At 29.2% G+C, this 13,514-nt stretch overlaps 2 protein-coding genes across 2 annotated transcripts; both read left to right on the top strand.

The window, feature by feature from the left end:
- The first annotated feature begins 3,376 nt into the window (after positions 1–3,376).
- On the top strand, positions 3,377–4,606 carry LOC114419102. The gene has a single exon (XM_028384703.1). It carries the CDS (start codon positions 3,569–3,571, stop codon positions 4,118–4,120), a length of 552 nt encoding a protein of 183 aa, XP_028240504.1. The 5' UTR covers positions 3,377–3,568; the 3' UTR covers positions 4,121–4,606.
- A 1,759-nt stretch (positions 4,607–6,365) lies between these two features.
- On the top strand, positions 6,366–7,290 carry LOC114418678. Its single transcript, XM_028384146.1, has one exon. The coding sequence runs from the start codon at positions 6,486–6,488 to the stop codon at positions 7,077–7,079; it is 594 nt and encodes a 197-aa protein (XP_028239947.1). The 5' UTR covers positions 6,366–6,485; the 3' UTR covers positions 7,080–7,290.
- The last annotated feature ends 6,224 nt before the right edge of the window (positions 7,291–13,514 follow it).

Here is a 13,514-nt window from a genome sequence, read left to right as displayed (position 1 = left end):
TTTCTTAAGGGTGTCATTGGAAGTTAAATTTTAGAAAGAAAAGGAAGAGTGAATAATTTTTTTTTCATTTCTAATAGATATTCTCTAATTTTTTAATGTTTTAAAATGAAAGAAATAAAATAATAGATTGTCATAGTTCTCGTCTTTTATTCATTTTTTATAAATATATATTTTTTTAAATCTGCTCTTTTCTGTTTCTCACTGAAACATAACTCCCAAACACATCTTTAACATGACTGAATTTATGTAGAATTATTTATCTACTTAGGTATAATAATAATAATAAACTCATTATTAACAATGTGTGGATGGATGATTCTCTTCGTCACATGTATTAATTACACTTGGGCTTAATGTCATTCACATAATCAATGCTTAATATATATATATATATATATATATATATATATATATATATATATATATATATATATATATATATATATATATTATTCATTGCTTTAGCACTGACAGATTTATACGTTACATATCTTTGTCCTCTTTATTTGCAGGTCCTTCCCGCAATTCAGTATCCTTTATAGCAAGAGATACCCGTATGAAAGAGGCTTCAACTTTATTTAATTAGTATCTTTCATGCAACTAACTTCAACTACTTTCCTTCTACCTTTTTATGGTTCTTCACTCTTCGTGAAATAAAAGTTCATGTATGTGGAGGAAAGGTCTCGTATATCCAGCTCGTTCCTTTCCTAGCTTTTTTTTTCGAGTAAATAACTTTACCCACAAAAGAAGAAAGCCGAAGCAAAGTATATATACATATGGTTTCACTATGCTAGCATGTGAATACCCCCCAAGTTGTATTGGTGCTCACTACTCACTAGGTATTGGACCACATCTCATTGATTGCTAAAAGGAAGAACTTTTTAGAAATGTAAAAAAACTTATTCACTACCATGAATTATATTATAGATGAATGAATATACCGATACCTAGCTAATTATCATTCTAACCATAAGGGAATTTTCTCAAAAAAAAATTTGTGTATAGTTTACCACATTCGTATGTAAACCGAACATGAATATTACGATTTTGCTCTAATTATGTCAAACTTAACTTTTAAGATTCATTGACTCAAACCAATTACATGCCATCAATAAAGTATTCAATTTTGTACTTTTTACCTAACGAATGACCAATATAATTAGAAATATAAATATCGTAGAAAAGAAAACTGTCCATCACGAGCAACAATATTCTCGTATACACTTTATCAACAGTCTACAGTATTTCTTTTTTTCACAGCTCATTTTACCTTATACATATACATACTTGCTTGTATGATTGGTTCTCACTCTTACCCTAATATAAGTTTCTCTTTCCTCTTCTTTATTATAAAAAGGTGGGATGTAACATGTGAGGGGTAACATAAAGAATATATATATATATATATATATATATATATATATATATATATATAATTGAGGAGTAGCTAGGTATATTAAATTATTTTTAAACTATTTTTTATTAATATTAAATTTTAGTTAAATCTTCTCAACATTGTGAAGCTTGGCCATTAGTTAAATTCAAAGCTTTGTTAAGTAGGGCAGGGTTTGTTTGTTTTAAAGGTATGTAGAATTTATTTAAATTGTTTAACATAATTAGGATGCATGTCTTATTCGCAGACATAAAATTACATTGAAACGAGTGTTTTTCATTGAAAACGTAAGAATAGATTTTCTAACACAAAAATAAATAGGGAAAAAGTCTAGACATCCATAGAATTTAAAATTAAATTGGTTAATAGTTTACCAACCTCACTAAAATATAAGTAAATATTAATTAAAAAGTTATATATGAATGCTTAATTTATCTAAAGTTTAGTATGTATGTTCAATATGACAATATCATATATATAATTTTAATAATTATATTTGTTACTCCATATATATTCGATCTGTAAAATGTTTTTAAGCAGAGTGAATGTCTAAGATTATATTTATTCCTAGATCAATTGATCACATGTGTCACCTTTAACAACTTTTAACAAAAAAATAATAATTATGAATTTAACCATTAGATTTAAAACTCTCATAAAATGGACGTGTAATAAAATTTCATACAATTTTAAAATTAAATTAACCACATTGCTTTATTTTGAAATAAGAAATGTTTTTTTTAATATGAGTAAATATATATTACTAGATTATATATCCACAAACAAATCATCTAAAATAGGAGTGAAATTATTCAACACTGGAAGGAAAATTTTCATTTTTATAAAAGAAAATTCTTAAATGTGTCATTGTATATATATATATATATATATAAAGATAAAAAAAATGATACATATATTTTAAAAGTATATATTATGTTAATTTTTCTATACATAAATAAATAGAGTTTCAAATATTTTTGGATTAGTCAAATTAAAACTGTGTGTATATAATCTACCTGGTATAGGGACTTTTAATCCAATGATTAATTTTGAGATGATATCCAATAAAAGTTACTGAATAGTATAAGAGGAAATGTAATTCACATTGGTGTAAGTTAAATCCCTCTTCTATATTTATCTCTTACTCCCTCAATGCGTGTACGTACAGTACATGCATATAACTTGTTATGAAATTACTAGAAAGGAGAAAGAAACATTATTTAGAGAAGGGAAAATAAAGTATGTTGTTGCCTTGCAACATTATAATAATTACAAACAATGTATAAATAAATAAAAATACAACACACATGCATAACAAATTATAATGCACATAAAAGAGAGATTTTAAGGTTTGAGAAAGGTACTGTATAATGTCCATTCCCATACTTAATTACATTTAAATTTTATGAGTAACTACTGTGCATATATAACTGACTCAAACTCGTTTAATTAATGGGCAAATATATCTTGCCCGTTGTAAATAATTTTTATATATGAATAGTAATACGATTTAGGTTTGATTATCAACTCTAAATATGAAGAGAAGAAAATGAAATGTGAAATAAACTAAATGACGATGCAACAGAAAGAAATTGACATAAAAAGTAGTATATAAATTCCTATATAACTTTATTAAATCAAGATGATATCTCTTCCACCCAAAAACGGGTTGGTGGTTAATTATTTTCCAATCTCTTTCTCTAAAGAAAACATGCATGCAGCAGGTGAACCTTGCGATGCAGCATGTGTCTTAACCTCCTTTTTTTAAAAAAACACAACTACCAAACACGGAAGTACACAAGTAAGTAATATATAGATAACAACAAAAGAAGCTAGGACACAAATCTTTCATATTAGATCCACATTTATTTCAAAATTTCGAAAAACTACACAAGCCATTTCTTTCTCATTAAATATTTCGTGAAAAATCTAGCAAGTCACGACTATGGAAAACCGACACATGAGTTTCGTAGATCCACCCATGTTCACAACGCTTAGAACCAATCAAGCAGAACTATACATTATAAATAGCTTTGCTCCTTCCTTCTTCAAGTCTTTCCATATAGTGTATTGCTGTTTCCAACACAACACTCTTAATAATTAACTCAAACCCCATTTTGCAAGAATCAAGTTAGTGTTCTAACACATATATATAGCTTTCTTATTGATCTAGATATGGCACCACATGGAGAGTCTTTCTCTAGGAAAAGCAACATGTCAAAGCCACAAAAGCTTTCATCTGAGAACCTTCAACGAACGGTCTCAGACATCTCTTTCGAGCTGACCAAGGAAGAGATCGATGATTTGAAGCTGCCAACAATATCTGAGGTTGAGAATGCAAAGTGTGAGTGCTGTGGCATGTGCGAGGAGTGCACACCGGAGTACATAGACCGTGTGCGTGAGAAGTTCAACGGGAAGTGGGTGTGTGGATTGTGTGCTGAGGCTGTGAAGGAAGAGTTGGAGAAAAATGGAGGGAAAAAGGAAGAAGCCGTAAGTGCACACATGAGTGCATGTGTTAGGTTCAACAAATATGGTAGGGCTTTCCCGGTTCTGTTCCAAGCACAAGCTATGAAAGAGATGCTGAAAAAGAACACCCTAGATGGTAGAAGGGCTAAGTCTATTAGCCCTAGGGACAAAGGAGGGGCAAAGAAAGGAGGAATTGCTCGTAGCTCAAGTTGCATTCCAGCAATCACAAGAGAGATCAATGATATCAAAATAGCCAATTAATAATGTTACTTTAGTACTACAAGTCATGCAAACTTTTTTCGTGTTTAATTTAACTAATGTAAATTAAGAACATGGTTTTTGTATCTTTAAATAGTTAGCTGTTTCCTTAATTTTTATCGGCTGACTACACTAGCTAGGACTTGGATCCATTGAATATTCTACTGTAAGTATTAAGAACCCCACATGCATCTTGTTCATCTGCTAATTTACAAATGCTTCCATTGCTGTCTTTCGGGATAAAATAATGATGGCCTTATGTCAAAGAAGACCCAAGTTCACTTCTGAGGTTTTTTTGGTTAGTAGCCTTTCCACTCCTTTTTCAAGGGTGGTTTCTTCTGGGATCTTGTTTGCATTTCCTTAACTAGAGAGGGTTCAGCTTCTTTGTTTTTGTTCAGTGGTTTTTTCTGTAATTTTTGTGAGATATATGTATTCTACATATTATTAATCATAAAGTTGAATGAAGTTTACTTGATGCTTTATCTGAAATGAATGATGTATCGTTTTAACTAGTTTTTTCTTCCATTTTTAGTATTATTAACTATATATTAATTACCAAACGCAAGAGGCAGGTCTTAAACATATTTTTGTAATTTGTTTATTCAACATGTAACATGTATTGCTTAATCAGTAGGGAGATAACCTCAATATGTAAAAGAATGCTCAACATTATTTAAAATAAGAAGGTTATCCTTCACGAAACTTAATTATAAAATTATATGATAGAATTAGAGTTCCATTTGGGCGAGAAACACGGGGGTGAGCCACAGCTCATGAAGCAACTTAGACCGCATTAATTGGTGGAACTTCGGAAGCACCAAAACAACGGAGGCATGAATCGAGTTTATAAAGGCTAAGAACAGCTTATAAGCATCATCAGTCATCACCACTTGCTATAATCAACTTCCTCTTGCAATTCTTTGTGTCTGCAGTTTACAAGCTAATTGTTGTTCAGTTTCATTATTTGAACATAAAAAATTGACTTGTTAAACAATTATTTTTTCATATACGTACATCAACAAACTACATTCTAAAATTAAATACAAGTATACAACAACCTTTTATCATCCCACTCTTAATATTCTAAAAACATTTTCGCTATTGTACAGGGGCGGAGACCTCCTCTCTTACCTTCTACATATGTACATGCCTTGCATAAATATGTGGGTCATCTCATATATCAGTGATCAAGTTTTATCGACGTCTTTAACTTATCTCAGTAACAATTTTTTTTTTTTTATAAACAATGAGAATAATATATAATTGCCATTATATAAGCTGTCAAAGTTGTCATTATGACAATTTTGTGATGATGTTTAAATCATCGTCACAACTCGTCTCTATTTAAATTGTGACAAATTTAAATAAATTTTCACCGATAATAATGGAGAAATAGAATGAAGTTAAAATTATTTAGTTGAAGTGAAATAGAATAAAAATATTTAAAATAAATTTATTTAGTAGATAAAAAAATAAAAGAAGAGAAACCATTTTTATTAACGAGAAATATAGATAAGAACATAAGTTTCCTGTTCATTTATCTTATTTTCTTCATATATTTGAGGAGAAATCCAGTATAGTAAGCTCTCGTTAATTAATTTTAAAATGTTCACATCAATTTTAACTTTACCAAACAAGTGGAAAATAGTATTAATTTCCACTCACATCCTCCTTCTCTTATTTTCCTTTTCTTTTTCCATTATACTAAACAAGGACTAAGGTTGTTGTAATTCGCATCCTTCTTATAATTTGGTGAAAAGGATCCACAGCATTCATTAGCACTAACGCTAAGGAAAATAGAATTTTTTTTATTCAACGACGTATTTATGAGAAATATTAAAAAGTATCTTTAGGATACTAATTAATTAAGGACTTAAAAAATTATAACAAATTTTCATTTCAATTAATTGATTGATTCAAACACAAGGAGTCCTTTTAGATTTCACTTCATTATCCGTAGTTCTCTAAACCACAATTTTTCAAACTCACGTGAGAAATTTACAGTCTCACGCGTGGTTCAACTCACTACCTTAAGGCAGCCTCCCACCAATAATGGTCGGTTAAGGAAAACATACACAATAAAAAGTAGAACCAAATTAAATAATAATAATAAATGAAAAATATCTATGCACCCACTGTTTATATTCTAGGGTAGGTTGATTCAAATGCAAAACCAACACATTTGTCATCCCCTCCTTTTCTTCACTACTATCACATATATATATATATATATATGCCCCCTTGCCCTCTCTTTCCCTTCAACCCATTCCATCTTCTCTCTAACTCTCTCTCTCTCTCAAAAATCTCTCTCAAATCAGAAAAATCTCTCTCTCTCTCTAAAATTCGAAATAACCTAAAACAAATAGAAATGGAAAGCAATACACCAGTAATAGCAAAGAAAGTGTTGAGCATAATACGTGTGGCCTTCTTCATGCTGAGGAAAGGCATATCAAAGGGTAAGCTAATGATGCACCTCAACAACATGATGCTCAAACGCCCCGGCAAAGCCATCGCCAACCTCATGTTCCACCACCACCACAACCACGGTGTCTCCGGCAACAACCTCCAATTCTCCACCGCCAGGGAGTACGAGTTCAGCTGCAGCAACACACCCAACAACTTCTTCGCGGCAGCCCTTGCCAGCAACAACAAACGGCACCGCCACAACCCCTTCTTCACGTGCGCTCACGCGCCGCCAACCCTTGACGACGACACGGTGACCGTTAATGCCGTTAAGGGCGTGTTGGAGATGCTGAACAATGAGGCCTTCGAGGAGGCATCGCCGGCTGTGGCCACCGCGCTTTCCGGGTTCGGACGTAGCCCTATGGTGAGGAAGTTGATCAGGGTGACGGACTCTCCGTTCCCACTTGGTGAGTCTGAGGATGACAAGGACAACCAAGTGGACAAGGCTGCGGAAGAGTTCATAAAGAGATTCTACAAAGAGTTGAGGAAGCAGACTTGAGTTTCTTTCTTCATAACGTTAATTATGATCATTATTAACGTAATTAACCTAATGAGCAGTTTTGGATGTATTTTTGTCTTTTGATGATAATGCGTGTGGACTTAGGACAGGATGCATGTTATTTAGTTGCATTCAGGAATTTTGTAAGTCTAGTAGTGGTTGTTTCTTATATATGAACAATAAAAAAAGAATTCAACGAGCAATTAATTAACTCGGCGTCTGTTTTTCTTCAATTTAATTTAATTATTTTGTTTTTAAAATTATGTGTCGACATTTTTGAAGGAGCTAGCTTATAGCATATGTTAACAACTTAAAGAATTGAAAAAATAAAATTCGGAGGTTTCTAATTAATGGCTTTAAACATGGTCATGGGCATGTGTTTATCTTTCATTGTTAATAGAAATTACACTATCCCTAATTTGCTGGGGAGCGATTAATCATTAATGGAATCTTCCTTATGGAGGTACTCTGTTGATCAACGTACACCCTCTTGTACTCAAACTCAAAGAATAATGAATCTTCGCATTTGCAAATGATAGTGTAGCATTAGCATATCCTAGCTCGCAAGATTGTTTATATATAATCAAGCTTTTTTTTTATTTCCTCTCCTTCTCCTTACACATTAATTATCATTCGTTTGGATCTTTGTTTTGTATTGTCTCCCACTTTGCTTTTAGACTTTTCAACAAGTTAGTATTTATTGTTTTAAAATTAATAGAATTAATTATTTGCCTGTCGTACTATATACAGCACAGTACTCCAAATGTATAATGACCACATTTGGTGACAAATTATTGTGGTGTGTATTTGTGCCAAAAACTACATATCTGGACTACCCTAGATAGGTATTAATTTGATTGTGTATGCAATTGGTGAGCCTGATTTGGTTTAAAGTTAAATTGGCTTTAACAGCGAGACCACCACTACATTGTCTTCATATGATTCCACTAATGTCAAAGTGAAACTATAACTGGCCCCCTCTCCAAAATATTTCTGCCTTTCACAACTTTTGCCCTTCTTTTGCTCCCTCTTTTGCTTTTGCTTTTGTTTTTGGCATTTAACGACTTTTTAAGTTTTATAAGACATCACTTTTCTATGCTGCTTAATTAAGCTGGTTATTTCTATATAGCGCAAGTGTCAACATTGGCGCTGTTACCAAATAATTATTTTCATCTTTCCATCTCTGTACCGTATATACCCGTGATATAACAGATAAGATACAAGTCATGTAGTTATGATATAAAAGGGATTAAAATCAATCCTTTGATTTAGAAGTGATTAATTAATTAAGCCATAGCAGTTAGAAAGAACGAGTTAATTAAATATCATAATATATAGTATCATCTGAAAGAAGTTAATTTTCATCTTATATATATATATATATGATTAACCGTTTACCAACTGGATGAGATTGGTAGGGTTCTGGCTTCTGGGTTGCACGTGTATAATGTATGTATACGGCTATTCAAACAAATTATGCAAATAAAAGTTCTTTAATTTGCGATCAGAAATGACACGAAATAATCATTGTTGTATTTTGAGCAAAAAAGTTGCAGAAATAATCATTGTTGTATTTTACATTCTGAGTTCTGACCATTAGTGCTCTATCAATTACTTTAATCAGTAGACCTTGTCATCTTTTGACAAATAATAATTCTCAGGGAGGACTGAGATATATATGATTAATTGATCATCATCAGTGAAAGAATTAACGTGTATAGTAGAACATTAGTTAATGATTTGAAATTAAAGAGCAGTGTCAGACTATATATTAATTATTAGATCTAGTTAATTAAGAATTATTTTCATGCATGCATTATATTATTAATATTAGAAAAAAAAGTCCAAATAAAAATGTTGATTTCAGTCAATAATAACTATAGATGAAAGCTGGATACCTGAGTTGCTGTTTATTGCGGGCGAAGATGAAACATTCAAAACTAGCAAGCTAGTATTGTTTCAACTAATTAGTTTATTCACTATGAAAGCTGTCAGCAAGGAAAGACTTGTAAAGCCTAATGTTTAGTTTAGCTAGGTGAATCGTTGGTAAAAGTAAAACTCGCAAATGATATATAATATTATTCATACAATGGGCTTTTTTTTTTACCTTTTTAATTATATTTATTAATGAATGAAAAATACATAAAACAGAAAAAGTAGATGATTCTTATTTTCGTATAAAAATTAAAAAGTAAGTGAAAACTGAAAAAGCTAAATAGAAAACTAATTTTATTATTTTTGAACTGCGTAAATACGGATATCCGGGATTCGGAAACATTTGTGTCGCTTTCAGAAGGGATTACCTTTGACTTTTTATTTCACGTATAATCAATTCACATTTCAAAAAAAAAAAAAAATCACATTTCAGTTAGGCTACCAAATCATTTGTATTTCCATGACTTCTTGATTTAGAACTTTATTAAGTTGTGCACTTCAGCTTTTAAAAACAAACAAACAAGGGTTGTTAGCTAGGTATAGTCATTTAGTAAGTTTTTAAAAGTTTATTAATTAGTAAGTTTTCAATTAACTCGTCTATCAATTAGCTTTCACATTTCAAAAGTTTAAAGCCATATAAAACACTTTAAAGGATATTTATTGGCAGGGTCATTTTTTAAAGATTTCCAGAAACTTGAAGTTGAGAATACCAATAATTGGTATGAGTTTTTGAAAAAAGACTTCTCATGAAACTTTTATCTTACTAATTTTCAATAGTACTACATTTCATAGAGGATGTGAGAATTTAAAAGGCGGTTTGGTGTTTTTTTATTTAAAATAAACAGTCTAGGTAGTAATTTATATGATAAATTTATTAATTTTTATAATAATTATATTAATAGTAATTTTTATTAATAAATTAAATAATAGTGTATAACATATGACGTGCATAGAAATTAAATTCCCTTAAAAAAAGAAATTAAACTAAAAAATCAAAGTGAAATTGGTCACTAGTTTGTTAAGAACCTAATGAAAATGATTAATTAACCATAGCATATGCATAGTCTTATTCATCTCTATATATTTAGGGGTCGCTTGACTTGGTTGTTCTGTTTCAAACGTGATTACTCCCTTTATTAGAACTACCGAAAAAGCATGGGATGACATTAAAGTTTATGAAGTTAATTGACCGTGAATAAAATTATATTCCACATGACGGAAAACGAAGCACCCGCTTTACTTCTTAAAGGCTTAACGCAGCCATGCTTTATACATCTACGCACCTTTGTTAAAGCTGATTTGATTATGTTCTTCTGGGTGCTCAAATTTTGCTTGCATTAATTGAAACTTAATTCGTTTAGCTAGGTTCAAGTTCAACACAAAATGTTAATTATGTTAACAGGCTAGCGTAATGAATAATGATGATTTGATGTTCTAGAGGAGACTCCAAACAAAGAAACACCAATTACTTTAAACTAAAACATTCAAGTAAGAAAAAATTAAAAAATAATCAGAAGGGACAACGGGATTAGTTGTCCTTCTGAAGGTTATTTACTCACCAAATTTGTGTAATTTGGTTTTAAATTTACCAAATTAATGTACATAAAATGGGATAAGTCGTGTTTATGGAGCCTCTATTTATTTATTTTTTCCTAAATAATCTGATGACATATGATTGTAAGTTTGGACGTTTTATGTAATTGCAAATTTTTCTCGTGATATAAAATTTGTGAAAAAAATAAGATAAATATTTTTAGTTCTCATAGTTTACCAATAATATAATTTTAGGGGTTAATTATGTTTTTAGTCTCTAAAATTTTTTAAAATTTAATTTTTAGTTCTTAAATAAAAGTTTATTGGTGAAGGTCCTTCAACTTTTTCAAATTTCAATTTTTAGTCTTTAGATAAAAGTTTGACTCATCAAAATTGATTAATTAAGATTTTAATCCCTAAACTTTTAAAAAATTCAGTTTTTAGTCTTGAAAATCTCATTAAATAAATAAAAATAATAGGTTCAAAATTTTATTTAGAAACTAAAAAAATTAAAATTTCTAAAAGTTTAAGAATCTCGATCACTTAAACAAAAGTTTAAGAATTAAAATTCTTAATAAAAAAAATTGAAGGATCTTATTCGGTCAAATGTAGGAATTAAAAACTAAATTTTAAAAAAAATCAACTAACTAAAAACTTGATTAATCTTAATTTTAATTTATGTAATTTTAATTACTTAACTCAAATCACCAATAAGATGTAATAAAGTTGTTTAACATATATTTATTTGTGTTAAGCAAGCCCATAAAATAAAATTGTGATATGTTAGAGAATATGTGCCATTGTACATGCTAGTATCGTAACGTAACGCTCAAAAATAAGATTTAAAAATTTTAAAAAAATAACATTAAAAGTAGAGTTTAAACTCATTAGCATATATATGCATTTATACCACCATCTATAAGAACCACTAGAACGCTAAATTTATTTAGCATATGTATAAAAAAAAATATTATATATAATTTAAATGTGTAAACAAAAAATATAAATACTAACAATATTAAATTAAATGGACTTAACTATAGATTTCAACGTAAAAGAAAACGAAACGCAACACTCATCTTTTAGGAAAGTAGAATGTAATTTATTCAATACTTTTCTATAACGATGCTAAATTAAATAAATTTAAGTATATATTTTAACATTAAAAAAACAGTACAATACTTACACCTTTCAAATAAGGAAAATATTGTTTACTCTTATTATTATTTCCTTTCGAAACATTGAGCCTATCACTCATGCACTCATGTTCTTTTTGGAATGTTTTGTCTTCTAATCGAAAGTGAGATTGGTCTAAGTCATCTTAACGTATACACATCCACATGAATTACCAAAACATTCATAATTGAGAATTCACGAATAAATTTTTAATAGATCGGTTAGTTGGTTAGATATTGAAATTGACATTAATTTATTAAACCTGTGATTTAAAATCATGTTAGTAGTAAATATCTGTGGGTAGTTTTTGTTAAATACAATTAAAAAATAAATTATAAGAAAATACTATCAATTAATTTAAATAAAAATAAAATAATATAATTAGATAAGATTTAAGGTAAAAGAATAAAATATAAAAACTGAAACAAATTAAAAAAAAGTATAAGTTATACTTATATGAAACAGAGAAAAAATAATATTTTTAAAGTAACTAAATTTAAGCTTTGAAAACAAACTTTAGTGTAAAAATTTCAAAATGAATCATAACTTGTTGTTTAAAAAAGTAAAAATAAATGTTAAATATTAGTAAAGCTATTCTTTCACCCAAAAAAATATATAATATTTCTCATGTTTAAAACAAAAACTCAGACTTACAAGAGTTGATTATTTATCATCTAAGAATATGTTCAAGTATTAAAAAAAATTATATATCCTAAAAGTACTGCTCTGTATTCTACTTATACTAACGACAATACATGTTTTTTCCAAAATCATATATATTATTGGATTGAACATAAAATATTGTCAAACAAAATTTTAATGATTGAACTAACAAGGGTATTAAAATAAATATTTTTTTCCTAAAAGCTTATAATTGAAGGTGTTTTATATGTATTGTCCAATTCTAAATATGACTTTGAAAAAGTATATATATTACAAATTAATTAGTAGTAGCATATTTGATCATATTTTATTTTTAAAAAAAAGCTGTTAAAAATTTAAAATATGCTAATTAACAAAAAGACATACTATATTGAATGATTCAAGAGGATCGGTTGAGTACTTGAGTTCTCTAGATCGATCAAACAATTAATAAGATCATAACTTGAAGAAAAAACCTTTGTTGCATGTATCAATGAGATTCAAACACGGAGGATAAATTCTTATTTCCTACAACATGTGAACTCAGCATATAACACGTTTTCTAATATTGTTGATTAAAATTTATTTGAAACTATCAAATCATGAGTAGATTTTGTTAAATAAACAGTAAAATCTACAAAATTTAATATTTTTTAATAAGCTTTAATTAATAATAAAGAGTGTATTTATAAAAATGTGTTAGAGAATAAATTTGTAGTATTTCTTATAAGCATATGATTATTATTTAATTTGTTTGTCTTACTCTAATATAACATTAATAGACATTTAATACGTAAGAGGCTGTGATTTATACGCAAGATTGGGTCAAAATCTATGGGACTTGAAGGGTGGTAGAAAGTGGAGAAGCTGTGGAAAAAGATGAGGGCCCAATTATAGGAAGAACTCATTTTCTTTCATGCTAAGCTTTCTCCTATCTGCCCACTTTTCAAATCCCTAAAATAAACAGCATGTCTGCGCGTGTTCGTGAACCTTTCACGTGCCCAATTAGAATATTCAAATATCCATCCATGTAAGTAATTGAACAGCACACGATGAAAAACATATTTAGAATGTGTCACATTCTCGCATACATATGTTTAATTAATAGGATAAATTATTAATCAAGATAAATAATAATGATTTTTGTGA

The sequence above is a fragment of the Glycine soja genome, chromosome 7 (assembly GCF_004193775.1).
Source record: "Glycine soja cultivar W05 chromosome 7, ASM419377v2, whole genome shotgun sequence".
Lineage (NCBI taxonomy): Eukaryota > Viridiplantae > Streptophyta > Magnoliopsida > Fabales > Fabaceae > Glycine > Glycine soja.
The sequence above is the reverse complement of the archived record's forward strand: the minus strand, read 5'-3'. Positions and strand labels throughout refer to the sequence as shown.

Coding starts and splice junctions, on each gene's coding strand:
- LOC114419102 (XM_028384703.1), top strand. CDS start 3,569: ATGGCACCACATGGAGAGTCTTTCTCTAGGAAAAGCAACATGTCAAAG.
- LOC114418678 (XM_028384146.1), top strand. CDS start 6,486: ATGGAAAGCAATACACCAGTAATAGCAAAGAAAGTGTTGAGCATAATA.